At 35.7% G+C, this 20,398-nt stretch overlaps 1 protein-coding gene across 7 annotated transcripts in view; it reads left to right on the top strand.

The window, feature by feature from the left end:
* The window catches only part of LOC101738176 (ras GTPase-activating protein raskol), a 202,503-nt gene that overhangs the window by 78,285 nt on the left and 103,820 nt on the right, over positions 1-20,398 (top strand). For all 7 annotated transcript variants that reach the window (XM_038015935.2, XM_062672447.1, XM_062672445.1 and 4 more), the window contains exon 4: positions 16,136-16,322. In XM_038015935.2, the coding sequence (XP_037871863.1) occupies positions 16,136-16,322 (187 nt within the window). The remainder of the gene's footprint in view (positions 1-16,135; positions 16,323-20,398) is intronic.

Below are 20,398 nucleotides of genomic sequence, written 5' to 3'. Positions count from 1 at the left end.
AATAGACTTCATCTTAGCGAATAAGCGGCACATATTTAGGGATGTCACCGTGATCAATAGGGTGAAGACCGGCAGCGATCACCGGCTGGTACGCGGCACCCTAAATATCGACATTAAGCTGGAGAGATCGCGTATGGTAAAGTCTAGCTTGCGACCAACTAGGCAACAAATCTTGGAGCCCCCAGATAACTTCCAATTGGAAGTCAAAAACAGGTTTGACGTGTTGGAAACTGACTGCGACGTGGATAAGCGCACCAACGAAATGGTGAAAATTCTAAGAGAAGTGGGCAATAAATACTTTCAGCATAGAAGAAAAGGCCAAGAGACTAAACTCTCCAACGAGACCCTGCTATTGATGAAACAGCGAAGGGAAACTGCAGATGCTACTCCGTCAGATGGAAAAACTATAAACACTAAAATCAGAAAGCTGATTAGGCGTGACCTTCGCCAATTCAACACAATAAAGATTAAAGAGGCAATACAACAAAACAAAGGCACCAAAGTGTTTATACGGCAACAACAACTAGGCCGAAGCCATCTGACGAAGCTCAAAACTGCCGATGGAAGAATGGCAGAGTCGCTGGAGGATCTCAGCTGTATGCTGGGTGAGCTGAATGCCGCGTCACGACGTGTTGGTCTAGGAATGAATCTGGACAAAACTAAGGTCATGTTCAACGACCATATCATTCCTGGACCGGTAATAGTCGAATCCGCGGTACTCGAAGTTGTGTCTGAATATACTTATCTAGGCCAAATTATTCAGCTAGGCAGGGCCAACTTTGAGAAGGAAGCTGATAGGCGCATACAGTTGGGTTGGGCTGCGTATGGAAAACTCCGTCATATCTTGAACTCAGGAATCCCGCAATGCCTAAAAACAAAAGTCTTCAACGCTTGCGTGCTGCCGGTCATGACATATGGCGCCGAAACGTGGACATTGACCGTAGGTCTAGTCCGTAAGTTCAAAGTCGCTCAGCGTGCTATGGAAAGGTGTATGCTCGGAGTTTCTTTGATGGATCGACTTAGAAATGAGGAAATCCGTCAAAGAACCAAAGTAACCGACATAGCCCTAAAGATTAGCAAGCTGAAATGGCAATGGGCTGGACATACGTGTCGCAGAACCGATGGCCGATGGAGCAGACGTGTTCTGGACTGGAGACCGCGTACCGGTAAGCGCAGCGTTGGGCGTCCCCCTGCCCGTTGGACCGATGACTTGCGGCGATATGCTGGGAGAGATTGGATGCGGAAGGCGGAGGATCGTTCATTGTGGCGGACTATGGGAGAGGCCTACATCCAGCAGTGGATAGATACAGGCTGATGATGAAAGAAAATAAAGCGTTATTACTCTACTCGGCTTTCAAATAAAAGAGGGAAGTGCTTCCGGGGTCAAGCTTCATTTAGCACCATCTAGGCGGGCTTCGGTTAATCTACCTACGTCTTGATGTAGGTTGATACTGTAGCGACAAATTAATGTGAACAAAATGCTCATGGTCTAGTCGTACGGTGCCACATTTTTTTTTTGACGTGACAACGTCTTATAGTTCGATGAAGCCGGCTGTACGCACGAAAAAACATGACTCATGCGGCGTTACCTCGCTCTGAGGCGTATTTTCTTATGACGTTGTCACGTTCAACTATCGTCAGTAAACCGACTTTACAGAATACCGATTTTTTGGTCTAAGTCATTGAGTTTTAAAGCGAAGTGTGCTCACGAGAGATCGCATTTGGGGAATTAGATTAAACTAACATTGTATTTATTTTGTTGACGGTACCATCAACGTTTGTGTAGAAAGTTAACCTAAAAGACATATGTAGATGTCCGGGTTTGTATACATTTTTTCCTTAGAAAATTTTAATTAGTCTCTAAATTAAATTTTATTCATTATTTTGTAAATTTGGCAACCATATGTGTTTGTTTATATGGAACTTTAATCTGTATTATATTTCTTAATCGTCATGATACTTTGAATGGTATTGGACAATAAAATGTAATCTGATTCTTTTAACGTCACTAGTAATAATATTACTAAAGTAGTACTAGTAGTAACATTACTAAAACAAATAAAATACATGTACATAGATTTTGTGAATAGAAATTTCTTAAACTAAACTTAAAACGCAAAATCTATACTAATATTATAAAGAGGAAAGATTTGTTTATTTGTATTGAATAGACTCCGTAACTACTGAACCGATTTGAAAAAAAAATTCACTGTTTGGAAGCTACACTATTCCCGAGTGACATAGGCTATAATCTTTTTGAAAAAAATTAGGGATCCTTAGTAAAACTCCAATAATGTAACCCAAGGTGTAAAAAAATTACCTAAAACATTCTTTACATCGCGTGCCCTGCGAAAACTATTGATGACAGAATAAAATAATGTACTACGACTTTGTAGAACACATTTTTATTTACAAAAACTGTCGCGACAGTATATGTCTAACTATTATAGTTATGCCGCAATAAGTGTTCTTTTATTTCAAAAAATAAAACAATGTCAAATATCGTTGATATTTTTGTTAAAGACCCGAGCGGAGACGGAGCGTGCCGCTTGTATTATAATATATTAACGTGTAATAATAATAATAATAATAAGCCCATTTTATTTCCAAAACACAAATAGAAAAAAGAAAAAAAAAAGAAAAAAACACTTTATCAAATAAAAATTATAAAATTAAATATAAACTTGTGCTTGAAACCCCATTCGGGTATAGGCCTCCTCCAGCTTGCTCCACTCTTCCCTATCCTTGGCTTTGTTTCTCCATTCTTTTCCAGTTGCTGCTGTTATTTCGTCGATCCATCTGCTTCTTGGTCGTCCTCTTCTTCTTTTGCCCGCTGGTCCTTCCCATGTTGTAATTTCTAATGTCCATCTTTTATCCGTATATCTCGCAAGATGTCCTGCCCAGCGCCACTTTTGTGTCAGAGCGTACCTGAGAGCATCTATCAGCTTTGTTTTTTCTCTAATGTATTCGCTTCTTATCCTTTGTATTTTTCTTATATTCAATATACTTCTTTCCATCGCTTTCTGACAGGTCGCTAATTTTGTTTTTATTTTTGTGTTGTAAGTCCATGTTTGGCACCCATATAAGAGAGTCGGAAGAATACAGGTATCCATCACAGTCTTTTTCAGATGAAGAGGGAAGGACCCTTTTAGAATTTCCTTTAAGCTCCAGAATTTTCTCCAAGTTATATTGATTCGGCGTTCGACTTCTTCTTCATCGTTGTTGTCTTTAAATGAAATTAATTTTCCGAGATATATATAGCTGTTTACGTACTCTAACGGTTTGCCATACAAGCTGATTTTATCAGCACTACTGTTTGTCATTACTTTGGTTTTGTCTTGGTTCATTTTGAGACCGACTTTTTCGCTTTCCTCGCTTAAAATATTTATCATTTTTTCGAGTTTTTCGTTTGTTTCAGCGAAGAGAACGATATCATCAGCAAATCTCAAATGTGTAAGTCGCTTCCCATTTACTTTGATTCCGTTCGATGGCCAGTGTACATTTTCAAAGATAAGCTGTAGTACTGCTATAAACAGCTTAGGCGACAAAGGATCACCCTGTCTTACTCCTTGGCAGATTTTTATGTCCTCTCCCCGTTTTTCCAGTTTGACTCTGCTGATACTTCCATCATAGATGTTTTTTAATATTTTTATGTATTTATCATGAACGTGACATTTATCTAGGGCTTTCCATATGAAATTATGTACGATTGTATCGAAGGCTTTAGCATAGTCGATGAAAGCTATGTACAGTGGTCTATTGAACTCTTTATATTTCTCTATAACTTGTTGTATAACATGTATATGATCTATTGTCGAAAAACCCGAACGGAAACCTGCTTGTTCGATCGACTGGTGTTCATCAATTTTTGGAGTCATTCTGCTTTGTAAAATTGATGTGAATAGCTTGTACATACTCGAAAGGAGGCTAATAGGCCTGTAGTTGCCTATGTCATTTGGATCTCCCTTTTTGAGCAGTAAGATTATATCGGATCTTTTCCACTGTTCTGGCACTTCCCCAGTATCGAGTACTTTGTTAAACAAGTAAGTAAGAGGGTGAATTAACAAAGTAGAACCAGTCTTTATAGCCTCATTTTGTAAACCATCGGGTCCTGGGCTTTTGTCTTGCTTCATCTTTTTAATGTGTTTGATAATTTCCTTACCGCTTATTGGTGCTATATCAACCTTCTCCGAAGCGATTTTACAATACTTGCAGTCCTTACTAGAATAATAAGCAATTGAACTCGAAGAGATGTCAGCTTTCATGCCATATAGTACTTTAAAAAATTCTGTAGCACAATTTATTACACTGTCTCTAGTTTTGGTCTCTTTGGTGCTTGTTTTTAGGGTTTGGATCCAGTTTTTGTGTGTTGTTAGCTGTTTGTATGCTCTTTTGGAACTTCTAAATTTATGTAGGTTCTCCTCTATTATTCTATTTCTATGATTTTGGTAATCTTTTTTTATGGCCTTGCTTGTTGATTTATACAAAGTACTTAATTCCTTTTTCATTTCCTCAGTTTTTGGTTTTTTTTGTACTAGTTCTGTTCGTTTTCTGAGCATATCCAGTGTATGTTTACTGAGAATTTTTCCAACAGTATCTACTTTTGGCTCCTTCTTTTTTGATGGCATGCTCTTATTAATAACATTTTCTAATGTATTGTAGTATGTTTGTACGTCGTGTTCGTCGTTTTGTGTGTTCAATTCTTGTATGTTTTGTTTTAAGTTCTGCAAATAGCAGCTAATATCTTCTTCTGTTTTGAGGGGCTTAGGTTGTGATTTAAATGTTGTTCTGCTTTCCTTTTCTTTTTTTAGCATGTATGTAACTCTGACTAGGCGATGGTCTGATCTAAATCCTAAGGCGTTGAGAACATCTAACTTCCTTATCTTTTTTCGTTCGTTCGATAGAATAAAATCTACTTGATTTTTAGTATTTTCATCGGGAGACAGCCATGTCCATTTACGATTTTTCCTGGCTTTAAAAAATGTATTCATGATCGATAGTTTGTTTTCCAAGGCATATTGCACAAGCCTTTCCCCTCTCTCGCTTCGTTTTCCGTATCCGAATTTTCCCATGACTATACTATCGTTCGTGCTTGTCTGACCTACCTGAGCGTTAAAGTCGCCGAGAAGAAGAACATGTCTGCCTGCCTGGCTTAGCGCTGTTTCTAGAGTTTCGTAGAATAGATTGATATCCTCCTCTGGTGCTCTCTCTGTAGGGGCGTAGGCTTGTATTATTGACAGTGTCGTATTGTTACATTTAATCTGCAGCATATCCACGCGTTCGGATAGGCCTGAGAAGCTTAGTATCTTGTTTTTATGCTCTTTCTTAACTAAGAAGCCCACACCATACAAGCCTGGCGTTTCTCCTTTGTAGCAGAAGATATAATCTTCATGTTCTTCAATATTGCATCCCATTCTCCTGACTTCTGCCAAGCCTAATACGTCTATTTTTATTTTCTGTAGCGAGTATATCAATTCTACATATCTATGTTCTGATCTTAATGATCTAACGTTGAATGTGCCAATGTTGAGAGATGTATTTTTTTCTTTTAAGTTAGCTGGAGGGTTGCAGTCTACTGCTCCCACGGTGACTGGCCGGATTGGGAGAGTCAAAGAGGGCAGGGCTCGTTGCTAATGATTTCTAGAATCGCTTACCTGAGAGGGCTTCTCATTGTCGGTTTGTGGAACGAAGAAACTAGCTATATCTGACCTGCTTAACTTATTCTGCTCTCTATTTTTTTTATATTTTGCGTTATTTTGAGTAACTGGAGACGGTGTGAGCATTCTCTTTTTGGAATGTTGATGTTGTTTTGGTAGTTTATCCTCTAAAATTATTAACTTATCGTATTTAATGATTGCAGCCTTTCCTTCCTGTCTGAGTTCTTCCACTGTAACTTTCAAAGATTTTCTTGTCTCCAAAACTTTTTTAGGATAATCTTCTTGTATATAATATGACGTGCTTGCTAGAGATTTTTTATTCTTCAGGATCTCTATCTTTTTTCCTAGTGTTGTAAGGGTTACTATAACGGGCCTAACTTTGTTTCCTTTCTTACCGATACGTTTAATGTTCTCTATATCGTATTTCTCACAAGATAACTTCATGTTCATCGTTATTATGTAAGTTACTTTTGTATAAAGCTGGAAGTAACTTCTCTCTTCTTCTTCTATTCCGAAAAAAACTAAATTTCTCCTTTTGTTTTCTCTCTCTAAGTAATCTATTTGTTTTTCTTGAATATCCAATTTTTCAACCAAGTGTTTGTACTTGAGATCCATTTCGTTAAATTTTTCATTTATGTTATTGTTAATACTCTTTGTTATATTTTTTTGCATTTCTCTCATCTCTTCCTTTTGGAGTTTTTGTTCAATTTGAATAGATTCCAACAAACTTGTAATTTTATCCATTTTTAGTTATTCTTATCGTCGCTAGATGGCGCAATATCGGTAGTGAGATGTCGTATCGATCTGTGATACCAAGGTTTTCAGTACTATAGCACCTCTCAACAGATGGCGCTGAATTCAAATGAGACTAGTGACTTTGCTTATTTGATTATGTTTTAGATTATGATATTCTAAGAATATAGCACTTAACTTTAATTCTTCTGTAAGTATATTCTTCCACTAGCTCCTCATTTAAATTATTTTTAAATTTTTCTTGATTTGTAAGTTTCTTGCAGTGCAAAGTAACCGCTTTGCCACCGAGCACTCGGTTGCATTTAGAACCTTGTTTAGCGAATTTACTGTAACGTTTTGTATTTTTCACATAGTTTCTGAACTGATTTAAGCATTTACGTTCACTTCACAATGTTTTACACACTATTTCTGCAGTAATTTATTTTTGAAAACAGATCGAACTTCTGTAGATGTTAACAAGGCGACGTCTACCCTCACACCATTAACGTGTATGTATATAAAACTCGAATAAAATGATTGGTTTAAAGAAAATTACCTTTGTAATTTACACGGTACAATCATCTTCGACAAAATACTTTTAAGAGCCGTATGTATTCGGCCGTGTTTCTAATTTCATAAAACTTTCACCGACCTATTTATAGGTTTCTATTAAAAGTGCAGTGGCCGATTTGAATGGAACGATATTGAAGACTCGAATATTTTATTGTTCCATCCGAAATATTTCCGACTTGTGTATTAGTATTGTTAGTTTTTATACAATTCTTCGTAATGCTAATAACTACATATACAGAAATTAATGATGACATTGATTTAATACGCTTGATACTTGTATTTCGGAAACGCTTTCTTGATGTATTTGCAACTATCGAGGAGACGCATGCGTATATTTCTTATGCAGCTCACGAATAGGGAACCATATTGCTAAATCTATGCTATAAGTATCAATCTGAATACTACATCATGATCTCGCGGTATTATTCTAGGCTCGTCCGAACTGTCCATCGGAAGTTCCGTACACTTACTTTTCTACCTGCACTATTCATCAGATCTTCTATCGAACTATAGATACATCCTTAGAGAAAACTTTAGTTGTTGCTTCTTATCTTGATCCAGGCTAGGGCTAGCTAATCCGACAGCCATTTAAATTTTAGGGTATTCTAAAATACCCATTTTTTACTAGTATTAGGTATATCTGGTATTACTAGTCAACTTAGTCATAGAATCTATATCGCTTACAAGAGTTGAGGTTTAAAACAATTCTTTATCGGCTATTTTATTACTGACCTATCACCTAGAATGGATTGGCGTGCTTATATTGCCAAATTGAGTGCAATCTAAATTAACCTCAATATTCTCAAATGCATTATCAGATATTTCTGGAACTATATTGGGACGGTCGAAGTCGTAACGAGGAAGCTTCTAAATAATTTAGGTCACACTCGTTCGGTTTTTGCGGCTTTTTACGACGTTAATTAGTGTAACGCGTTCTTCGTTTTATCGCTTTAATACTTACCATAAGGACTGGCGTGAATGATTTCGTGTGTTTTACAAGCTGACGTTCATTAGTCAGGTTTTGGCTTGGCGATCGAATCTTGATTGATTTCATTAGGTCACGACTTTATTAATGACTAACGGCCCGCTCCGGCTCCGCTTGGGTCTTTAACAAAAATTTCAACGATATTTGACGTTGTTTAATTTTTTTAAATAAAAGAACACTTATTGCGGCATAACTATAATAGTTAGACATATGCTGCCGCGACGCTTTTTGTAAATAATAATGTGTTCTACAAAGTCGTAGTAAATTATTTTATTCTATCATCAATAGTTTTCGCAGGGCACGCTATGTAAAGAATATTTTAGAAATTATCTACACCTTGGGTTACATTATTGGAGTTTTAGTAAGGATCCATAATTTTTCAAAAATGATTATAGCCTATGTCACTCGAGATAGTGTAGCTTCCGAACAGTGAAAGAATTTTTCAAATCGGTTCAGAAGTTTCGGAGCCTATTCAATACAAACAAACAAACAAATCTTTGCTCTTTATAATATTAGTATAGATCATATTTTCGGTTTTTTTAATGTATTCACGGATTGTAATACTGGGTTTCATTGAATTTTAGTTTGAGACTTAAGGCCATTTTTTATCTTTATAGTGCTCTTTTAAAAACTTTTTGATTGCACGCCGATTTTAAATTGAACATCGGAAATTAAATAGATTGTGAGCAGTTTGAAATAACACAAGATCGCGATTACAACTTAGGTACTTAATGATATTAAAGTTGTAATTACATCAATCTTAATCAGACAAGGAATGGATATATCGATCTTTCAACATTAGAGAGGACTTGCAAGGACGGGTATTAGATGTCGGCGTTACGCAGCGTCATGCTTCAGATATCCGCAATGCTCTCAGATTAGTTAGTGATCCCATAGGTCGAGATACTTCACATTCTTTCTCACAGTATCATGCCTTCTAGTTAAATACCAAGAAAAATTAATACCTATTTAACATTTAGAATCTCCACTAATCTACAAAGAAAAAATCGTGATGAAATTGTCTAGTAATTGTTTTGATATTGATTTATTTATAATGCAATAAAATTTGTATCCAATAAAATGTCGTCTTAACAGATATTCGTAAATGACATAGTCAATGAATTTTTATCTCGAAATAAGTAAACAAGTGTATTTATTTCATAAAATAATGAAACCAGTTTTAATAATAATATGATGAATAGTAAATGCAATGCAGTGTTAAAACCACTTGCCCGTTACGAAGCGTGTAAGAAGATCTTGATCACTGAAAGGTGCCGTAAAAGGCCTTGTCTGATCGAGTCCATTGCTATTAGTTACCTATATACCAGTTAAGTTCCCACGAAAACCGGCCAATCGCCTCACTAGACCACAACGCGTTATTTTTGTATTAACATTTAGTGATTTAGCTTTCGAGAAACTAAAGGTGTTTGGATATGATCATTTGGCTATCGAATTATGTGAACTTGTTCAACTGACTAATTGAAGCAGAAGCTAAACCGCTACTACTATTACAAACTTGAAAAGTTTGAAAAGTACTTAATGCCTTTTTGTGTTTTAAGCATCCATTAAGGAAGAATTTTCGGAAGCTAGCTTTTCACCCCCAAAAGTTAAAAAAACAATATGAAAAGAGGACACGAAATTTCAAATGCTCGCTACTCTATAAGAGTGAATTAGGGATTCAGCAATTAAAAGTGTACTCCACGAGCATGGATAATACATATAAATTAGTTACAGATAAGAAACTCAAGCACTCAACCAAAATGTTTACGGGCGTCGGCCACTAGATGGCTTCGCTTCGATTAGTTTCTCATTGCTCCTATAGATGGCAGTAAAATATGACTTATTCTATGTTTTATTTTTGATGAAAGATTTTGTAAATTTTCGGAAACCACAAATTGATAAAATTTAATCAATTTTTCTATGATAAATAAAGACTTGTATGATTTATTATTATTTTTATTTCTGTGTTTAGTTATACAATAATTAAATGCCTTAACTTTGACAACATATAAGTTTAGGGGCATCGGCTACAAGATGTCGCTAGTTTCCATACAAAAAAACATTTGTGTTAAAGTATCGCAGTTCAGCCCTGTCCACGAGGGCGAAGTTATAGGTAGTAACGTATAATAGACGGCCAGATCAAATCACGGTACATCTGATTTTAAGAAGTTATTCTTCAGTAACCATACAGTTTAGTGAATGCAGCCACCCACCCGTGAGGCATTAGGTATAACGGCTATCCTCCTATCAGATCGAAAACTATTTACGGCGTAGAATTAGTCGGACGGTACAAGCGTCTCAAAACAAGCCCTATCACTAAGACTCAAAGTTGGAATTACGGGGAGAGCAGTCGTGTAAGTTATATAGGAAAAATCAAGGTTTACTTCGCCAATACTAATACCAATATTTACCTAGTACTACTTACTACCAGGTAAGGTAATAAGTATTTGGACCAGGCCAACAAAGTGTGTGCCAATAAAATAAATAACAAATTTTTTTTAATAGCTTCTAGAAAGTCGATATTGCCTTTTTTCTAATATATGGACATCGCAACAAATAATATTTTTAATCCGAATATATTTTGGCTTAATTGTACAATATTTTAACGGATCTCTAAAAGATTACAAACACATTGAATTACATCGTAAAACCACTTGTCATCATTCTACTTCGAAGATGTAAATCTTTTTATAGCAAACTGTAGTAGACTTGTAAGTACTAATGATTCACACTGACAGGTGTCGACTATTCTGAACTCTGCTAATACTTGAGCATTCGTGAACATACTTATGTTTACGCTCGATTTCAAATTTATCACACTCTGTTTTGTAATAAAATAATTGTAATATTAAGTTTAGTTCAAGCGTTAATTGATTTTCTTGTGTTAAATATTATAATCTGTGATCAAGACATAATGAGATCGCACCTTTAATTATATCCTAAAAAATACTTTGGCAGTACCTTAGGTGCTGACACTTAATTGTTCGTCGAACGAGAATAATGAATTTTCATTTACCTCGGTAGTGATAAATTTTTGCGAATGTTTTTCAGTTTCATAGTTATGAAAATTTGTTGCTCATTTGTTACTTCATAATACTTCAGTAGGATGTTGTTTACATTTTCTAGAAAAATATATTTTGTTCTAAACAAACCGTTTCTAGAATTATGATTATTTTTGGCATGTACAGACAAAACAAACTGTGTTCACATTATGGAATGTTTATGGCCAGTATTTTTTTTTACGCTTTCGACTTTCTCATGTTGTAACATACTTTTGGTAAATAAATTGTACAATATTTCGTTTATCGAATGTACAACTTAAGTCTTGTTCTTTAGATACAAGTAACTTTCCCACCACAGATGTTGGAAATCAATGGTTCCCACGAAAACCGACCGATCGCCCTAACTGGACCGCAACATGTAATTTTTGTATTAGCATGTTCATACACTATGTGCTATATTTCACAACGTGTAGGTTCGCTAGATATGCGTTCGTTCTGTAACTGTTGACTGATCTTTAACGGCCGTCTGGTGTAGTGGTAAGTGACATGGTCACTACACAAGGGGGTCGCGGGTTCGAATCCCGCCAAGGGGAGATATTTGTATGATAAATATAAATGTCTTTTCCAGGGTTATGGATGTATATTAAATATATGTATGTGTATAATAAAAATCTTACATTTATTTCCGTTATCTGGTACCTGTAACACAAGTTCTTTACGAACTTATCACGGGACCAGTTAACGTGGCGTGATTGTTAGTAAATAATTATTTATATAAAAAAAATATGTTATATATGCTATATTGTTGTATATATTTCATTTAAAAAAAAAGTAGTGATTTATTTTGTTTTTATTACGCTTTTATTAGCTTCAGACGTATGTATGTTCGTAACGTAATCTTTGAACATGATTTTGACCCCCTTCAAAACGACGGATCAACTCGAAATTTGGTATACTACTTAAGGACTGATGATAACTAAAAAAATATATTGATAAACTTGAAATTCAACTAAAAAATGAAAAAAATATTTTAATAAATTTGAATTAAAAATAGTGTAAGAAAAAATAATTTTATTGTAAAAAAGCGTGAGGTCAGGATATTATCAAAATAACCCTTCTACACATATCTGTTCATAAAATATTTATAACTACTGATACTATGCACCCCACGCCTTTTTTCTACAATAAAATCATTTTTTCTTACACTATTTTAATTCAAATTTATTAATATTGATTTTCTAATAATTTTTTTTTATTGCCTTTGTAGGCAGACGAGCGTACGGCCCACCTGATGGTAAGTGGTTACCGTCGCCCATGGACTTCAGCAATGCTAGGAGCAGAGCCAAGCCGCTGCCTACTTTAGTTGGATTTTCTATAAAAGCGTATTTTGTTAGTTTTTTTAAACTATTATTTTTTGGATACTAGCGCAGTGTTTCCCTTTTTAAATGTTTTATCATTAGTTTCCAAGGCATAGGAATGTTGTTTGGAATAATGAAATAGACTAAAATATTACAATCATTTTTTCCTACGTAATCTCTAGCCTAAGGTGCTATTCTAGCTACGTTCGGACGGGCCATTTATTTGTTTTATAAACAACAACAAAAGAAGCCGTTGTGTTGTAAATTCTTTAAATATATAACGTAATAATGCGTAATGCGTAACAAAAGTACCCTCATCTAAAATGTTGATGAAATTCATACTTATTCAGTTTCAATTGAACATAATATGGTAGCGGTAATTTATTTGTTACATTGCAATTCACGGCGCTCCGACGGATAACTGTAGCTTGCCGGAGATGCGTTCATTACATTATGTATTTATTTATGAGTGACTGTTACCGTATACCATCGCTTGTATCGCTGGGTCAGTAAATAAGCCCAAGTTAGTGCGGCAAGATGTAACTTCATTAAAATCAGATAGAATAAATGATTTTATAAAAACACGAACAGATATGGTTCTAAGGAAACTAGTTTTATTTTAAGTTAGCCGATAATATTTATGAAAATGAAGGTGTGTTATTCTGAAAAAGTAAATCCCGCCCTCGACTTCATAGGCATCTAAGAGATTATTTTGAGAAGATAATTACGGTTTTATTGTATTTTTTTTTTCAATATTATTGATATATCAAAATACTGTTCAATTTTTTGTATCGAAAAAAAAACACGGTCAAAAAGTTTTTTAAAGTAACATTTTGCTTTGCTTTTTCGATGACCCGTGTTTTTTTATGAACTGTGGGATAGTTTATTTTTTAAATACAAATTGCGTGTAGATCAATATAAAGATATTTTTTTTAATAAGAAGTTCAGTAAGTAATCACTTTTAACTGTTAAACTTTGTATATATTTGTTCGAGGGAGAAGATATAACATGCAAATAAAGCCTGTCTAAAGAGGAACCCGTTATTTACACCGATATTGAGTTTTATTAATCGTGGAAAATATCTGATTGATTTTTTATTTTATTTTAGCCCGATATCGGAACAATATAACGATATCGAGCAATATTATTCTTTATTACTACAAATTTTCACTCGTATTCACGGATGATCTGGCGCTAAGTGGTTCTCGGATCCCACAGATAACAAAGCGTAAATATCACCGTCGATCTTCTCTTGAGTCTCAAGATAAAAGTCAAGATAAACGTCAAGATAAAAGTAAAATTGTATACAATCCTTCAAACCGCAACGCATTATTACTTCGCATCAGAAAAGGCCGGATTTTGGTCCCCATACTAACGGGCTCACAATGTGCCAACCCTTGCCTACTGAGTTTCTTCGCCAGATCTTCTCAGTGGGTCGCGATTCCGATCCGGTGGTAGTTTCTGCGAAACACTGCTCTTGCAAGTGTTAGTAAATTCTCTCAGGTTGAGCCCGTGAACTCAACTACCAGTCCGGGCGTAGCTCGAATTACCTCTTCTTTGGCTATTAGCGAATAGGTAGGATAATAAAAAAGAAGTGCCCACCCGTTTGTATGTATACTGCACTGTTTGTTTGTATACTGAATGCTTGAAACCCTCTTCCTCACGTCGTTTCCTCACAGCTGAGGGTCGTGACCAACCCATTGATGTCATAATACTGTTTTTATTTATTTATAACGGGCATGTTGACCGAGTAAGCTAACCGAGCTTAATACCAGATTTGGTTAAGTCGATTTTATCCACATTGATAAGTAGCAGTTGTTCGCATGACTCATTTTATCAACACGGACAGCTGTGAAACTACACCGTGTGTTTGTGAATGCGGGTCATATGCAGGGCTTCGTATTCGTGATTTTGATTTGTTGAATAAGACTGTTTATTGTGTTATTAAAACCCGCATCGAAGTATCAAAAGCACTTGTAAACTAAAGGTCAATTCACATAATAATCGTTTTTTGTTGTTGCCTTCAACTTTCCCTGTGATCATAAGTTTTTCCAGGTTATCGCCGTCTTTCCTCGCAATGTGACCAAAATATTCGAGGATCCGCTTCAGACATACAGTAGACAGTCTGATTTTGATGCCCAGTTGCTTCAATATCGACACGTTAGTCCGGAAGGCTGTCCACAGAATTCTTAGCATGCGTCTCCAACACCACATTTCGAAAGCATCGATGCGCATTCGGTCTGCTGCTTTCAACGTCCATGTCTCAGCTCCATACAAGAAGATAGAGAAAACAAGAGTCCGCACCAGTCTGGTTTTAGTTTTCAGGCCTATCCCTCTATTCTTCCAGATCTTCTAAGACTACACGACTCTAAAAAAAAAATTCGTTCTTGTCCTAAAGTTTATACTAGGTTTTTCCGGTTAATTATTCACAAAAACGAAAATAAAATACCTTTTTTGACGTGACAACGCTTATAATTCGATGGAGCCGGCTGCACGCACGAAAAAACACGACTCATTGAGGCGTTCCATTTAAGGATTGAAGTGCAAGCGAAAGCGCGCAACGAGCGACAAAGAGGCACAATCGGCCTCCGCGTTCGGCAGCGTAAGCAGCGTTCGACATCTTTCTCTCTCCTACTTGAGTGAGCGATGCATCCGCGTGGACAGCTGCTATACTTATTGTATACGCATTTACATGTTTTCGTCAAGTATGAAGTTCAGTGAAAAGTGAATGTGGTGTCAATTTGACCATACAAAATATCTATCAAACAAATAAAATTAAAATTTTTGGAACGAAGTTCCTTACGGCAGGCTTGGAGGGGATAGGGATTTTGCTGCGCGACCGAACTGAAAAAAATGTGATAGTAAAACCGTAAGAAAAAATCCGTGGAAAAAAGTGCGTGGAATAAAACCGTTAAATGAGACGTGCGCAGGCGCGACAGTCGTATACACAAGCGAGTAGTGTATAATACCTTTCTCTTTCTCCCTCTTTCTTTTCGTTCTCTCATCCCTTCTCTCTCTATTTTGTAATTATTTCTATTTCTGTGTAATTTTATGTTGTCAAACAAAAATAAAAATACATATTTTGTTATTTTAATTGATAATTTGAATTATGATTTTATTTTTATTTTACGTAATTTATTATTTCCTAAAATACTGAATTTCCTAAATACTTTCCTGTACTTAAATAAAAACTAATCAGCAAAATTTAAAAGAAAAATCAAGAAAACCAACATAAAATTGAGCACGTTTTTTTTTTGCAAATTGTGTCGATTCTACATTAGCCGAAGGAACTTCGTTCCTACCTGGTGTCCCACGACACCACATAATTAGTTTTTCTTTTGAAAAATGAAATCATTCCATCAGTATTTTCTTATGACGTTGTCACGTTCAACTATCGTCAGTAAACCGACTTTACAGACAACCGATTTTTTGGTATAAAGTTTGCTTTTGTGATAGTTATAGTAATAATACTCATTTTTCAATTTTATTATAAATTTTAATAAATTTTAATACTTTCAAAAAAACCGCGCTATGAGAGTGGGGTGTTTACGTTTACACAGTGCCACTAGATGGCACTCGAGTCATAAACAACGATCAGGTGTTTTGTACAAGCCCAGAAAAACTTGAAATGTTACGAAAGTGTAAATACGATGCTGATGCATTTTGTTTCATATGTGGTCAATTTTTTAAAGTTCAAAAGCAAACTGTTTTATGCCATGTATTTTTTTTCCGTCTGATTACGATCTAAAATATCGAAATTTTATGCTTCGCAATCAATGTCAAATTTGGTGTTGACCCGTGTTATTTTACGTAAATGTTCGTTTGCAGATCAACAATAACAACGGGGAATACAATTCGAGGAGCCTTCCTCGAGTGCGGCTTGACACCGGAGGGCAGGTGCCGAGTGCGGGCGTGAGACTACGCTGCTGGGCCGCTCCGCCTTCCATTACTGAAGAGGATGTGGAAGACGAAGTTGAAGATGACTCGGTCTCCTTACGGGCTGCCCCCGCACAAGGTAAGCCCATTTCTTATGTGTTCTCTATGATGCTTAAGATTCATTTTTTTTTCTTACCTAAGCTGATAGATAGCCTTGAGAGGCTATATCAGCGTAACCTTAACTAGTAGGTGAGCTCGCGGGGCTCAAACCTGACGACGTTGCTAACACGAACCCTAGCAAGAGCCGTGCTTCGTAGAATCTACCACTCGACCCACAGAGAAGATCCGGCGAGAAACTCAATGGGCTGTTTCTGAGGGTTAAGATTGACATGATGGTAGCTGTGAAGAGTTCGGAGGTAGTTTAGAGAATGCAGTTAATAATTAATCATTTATTTATAAGTTAATAATTCGTAAATAATTTTTAGTACCATAAAAGAATTCGTGTAGGATATGCTGCGCCCACCAGACAAAACTTAGGATAAGGGCAAAGAGCAGAAGAAGCTGTAAAGATTTTTGTAGTATATGTAGGTACTATTTATGTTTTAGTATTAAGTTACACAACATTCTGTATATTACATATCTATGGGACTTAGGACAGCAGAATGCAGAGATAATTTCAGTGAATATAAACAAAAAATATCTATCTGTGAAAAAGATTTGTTTTGTCCAAGCTCAACAATAATCTCCTATAAAGACGCAAAAAAGTTACTCTAAAAATAGTAAGAAATATTATGTCGATTAAGTCTTCACATAAATAAACACATTTGATCCTTTTGGTCATTAAACAGTTAACGCCTTTCTTTTTGTATTAGCGGTTAAAATGTTGATAGTACTAGTATTGGGATGTATCTGTCCTACCTAACCTTGCTGCAAAGAACCATGGATTCCAGTTATATAGGAGAGCCGTCATGACAAAGTAATCGAGACTAGACTTGTCTTAAGGTGGGTTGCGAGATTCACGCAATATATGCACGGCATCTGCGTAACTCTACAACTCCGTTTAAACTCGTCTGTTTGTTTGATCTTTTACTGTTTAAAGAATCGAGAGTAATAAATTTATATTTTTTAGCAAATATAAAAATATACTGACATCTAGCGTCAAACAGGGATACTCGTAAAGTAGCGCCATCTATCATCAAATAGTAACAGAATAGTAGCTCGCGATGCATAGTTAGCGACATCTGTTCTTTGGCGACTGTAATATTTCTGGTCTATATAAAAAGACACTAGATGGCGTGTTCAATGTGTCGAAGACCGTATAATTAAGAATGCGCAAAATGTATGTATTTATATATGTATATATTTTTTGCTTTCCTCGTTTATGATAAGTTTTGGCAAGGAATCGTTTCGTCCATAGAAGTTTTTCATAAAAAGAACTATACTATGTATGTATTGTAATATTTTGGGACACAATAAGTACTAAAAATGAACTAATTGTTAAAAACATCAAACGTCATGATTCGATTCAGCTGGATTCAGCCTATAACAAAACAAATTCCCGGAAAAGATCTTAATTAAGAACAATACTGATTCAAAACGAAACTCGTTTGATGACACGTTTTATTTTTAGACAATGCACATCCTGTATGAGCTGCTCGTACGATATTACTCGTTTACAGAAATAATGTTTCAAATCGTTTTAATATGGCCATCGCTTCTAATTAGTCAACCGTTGTAGCATAAGCCTGGGTTCGTCGTGCGACTGATGTGTCATTAGTTGCACCAGCCACCGATCAGTGGCGGAGAGGGAGCGTTGTCAAGGAGGGAACGGACAGACAGTAGAGGGCGTGACGGTCGTGCACCCATGCGGCACAAATCGATTACGCCTGTACTTTCATGGCCCTGCATACTTGAACTTTTTACTGCCTAGTGACGTTTTAAACAAAACAGGCAGCTTAAAAACTTTTTATTGAGGCGAACACTTTTCATCTTACGGCTGACTTGACGGGATCAGATCTTCGTCTACACAAATCCACGATTAGGTACGATTAAATGATTCGATCCTTTATAAGGAACTATAAACGTTCTAAGAACATTGCGGTATAAAATTACGTGCAAGGCGTACTTATTTACAAAAGAGTTTTCGTTTTTTTTTTTGTTTGATAAACTATATCTCACAACTTGTTTTGCAACGACCGAGTGTTGCCGGTCGTCGGACGCAATTGAGCTAAAATGGTCACAATTAGGGCTCGACAGTTTTAATTGACATCGGTCCCTTGACTCGTGCCCGTCGCGACATTCACGTAATCGATTCAAATTTTCACTGCGCAAAGACTACGCACATCATAATCGGAATTTCACGGGAAAAACATATTTATTCATATTAAAGTCATTGGAAAGCTGTGTTGTAATTTTGATGAAAAGTATACGAACTAGTGTTGTCATGATAATATTATAGTGTTAGTTTAATAATGAACGCGACATTAAAGAGTAAAATAAGTTATATTCATGTATACGACTTTTCACGAGTCACCTTAAAATTAAAATGATAAGTCTGGTTTGGTTCATTTCTACACGTGCGATACTGTTTTTTACATTAAAAAAAAACAAAATAAAACTGCATTATGCTGGGCATTAAGTCACGTAAACACGCTAATGTAACAGTGCACCTCAACTTGCGCTGCACGCGGCGTTATTCCAAAATCCATAAATAAACGGGGAATATTTGAAACTGAGCGGCAACAAACCGTGAAAATGCCATGCTATTTATGTACCATTATTTTTAGTGGGTGGAAAGAGTTTAAAAATGTCGTTTAGTTAACCTGTCTTTCGGTAACACAAATCCTCTCGGAAGAAAACATTAAGGTTGACTTCACAAAAATAAGTGATAGTGGAGACACCATGCTGCGACAAAAATGGATTTTAGTACCTTTTTTTTAACTTTTTGTGTAATAGAGCGGCACTTTGGTGTTTAGAAGTTTTAGTATATACTCGTTCAATAGTTGATATTGTTGAAACTGGATATTCAAATTTGCTTTGCGTCAAATATAAGTTCACGTAAGCTTAACCTTTGGAATTCCTTTGAATTGGATTTGCACTTACTTGTATTTATAATGTTAAAAGCCATGGATAATAGGAGTTCAAAGAAAGCTTGAATATTTCTGATCGACATAAAAGGCACAGTAGATTTACCGTCTGCGACACTGCCGGAATAGTGATTCATTCACGAATGACACCTACGGAACCTTACACATCGAATATTCCTGCGAATGTTGACGTCCAACCTGAATTTTAATTACATTCGTATTCAGTAACCATTGTTTGTTTTAATAAGGGGTATGCCTAATACGTATTTCTTTGAAATAAATTAATTTACCGCAAAGTGTACGGTTGAAGGCTATCTGCTCAGAAATGTTAAGTACTCGAAGAAAATTGTGGTTATTACTCACTAATTGTAAATGTAACATTTCCACTTTAGAAAAGTTCTAGACTTTCTCGCTTCTTTTTTTTAACTAGTATAAAATGATGAGAATATTTTTACATAGTAATTATTTTTTTCTTTCTTATTTTTTGGAAATTATGTTAAAAACTTTAGTACGGAAATAACAACTCCTCATCATATCTGATAGTATGTTTTTTTTATTGCCCTTGTTGGCAGACGAGTATACGGCCCACCTGATGATGAGTGGTTACCGTCGCCCATGGACTTCAGCAATGCCAGGGGCAGAGTCAAACCGCTGCCTACAAACATATTACTCTATACACACAAGAACATTGTTCTTCTCGTAGATTCGGTTGCAAATATAGCAGACTACATTTAAAATTACTGTTACGGTATAATTCACGTAATTCGTAATTATTTTCAATTAAGCTTAAACTTGAGATCAAACCGTAAAATTAGTTATAATTATTTCCACGAAACGCGAAATCTGAAAAAGATAAATAAGTAGTAAAGTAGTGAATTACATTACTATAGAACATTACATACATTATTACTTTGTTACAAACTGGGATTTACGGTTATCACACACAAATTCAAAGAAGCGAATATTTATATAATAATTATTATTGTAACTACGAGGAGTCTTCTGTTAACGAGACGCAGGAAAATGGTTCAAGTAACGTTGTTGAATAACATTGTTGTTTATAATTATTTTGTTCCATCTTTTGACTTCAACTCAGAAGACGTCTATTATGTGAGCAATATGTCGGCTC

This window comes from Bombyx mori, chromosome 15 (assembly GCF_030269925.1).
Source record: "Bombyx mori chromosome 15, ASM3026992v2".
In the NCBI taxonomy this organism is placed as follows: domain Eukaryota; kingdom Metazoa; phylum Arthropoda; class Insecta; order Lepidoptera; family Bombycidae; genus Bombyx; species Bombyx mori.
The sequence above is the reverse complement of the archived record's forward strand: the minus strand, read 5'-3'. Positions and strand labels throughout refer to the sequence as shown.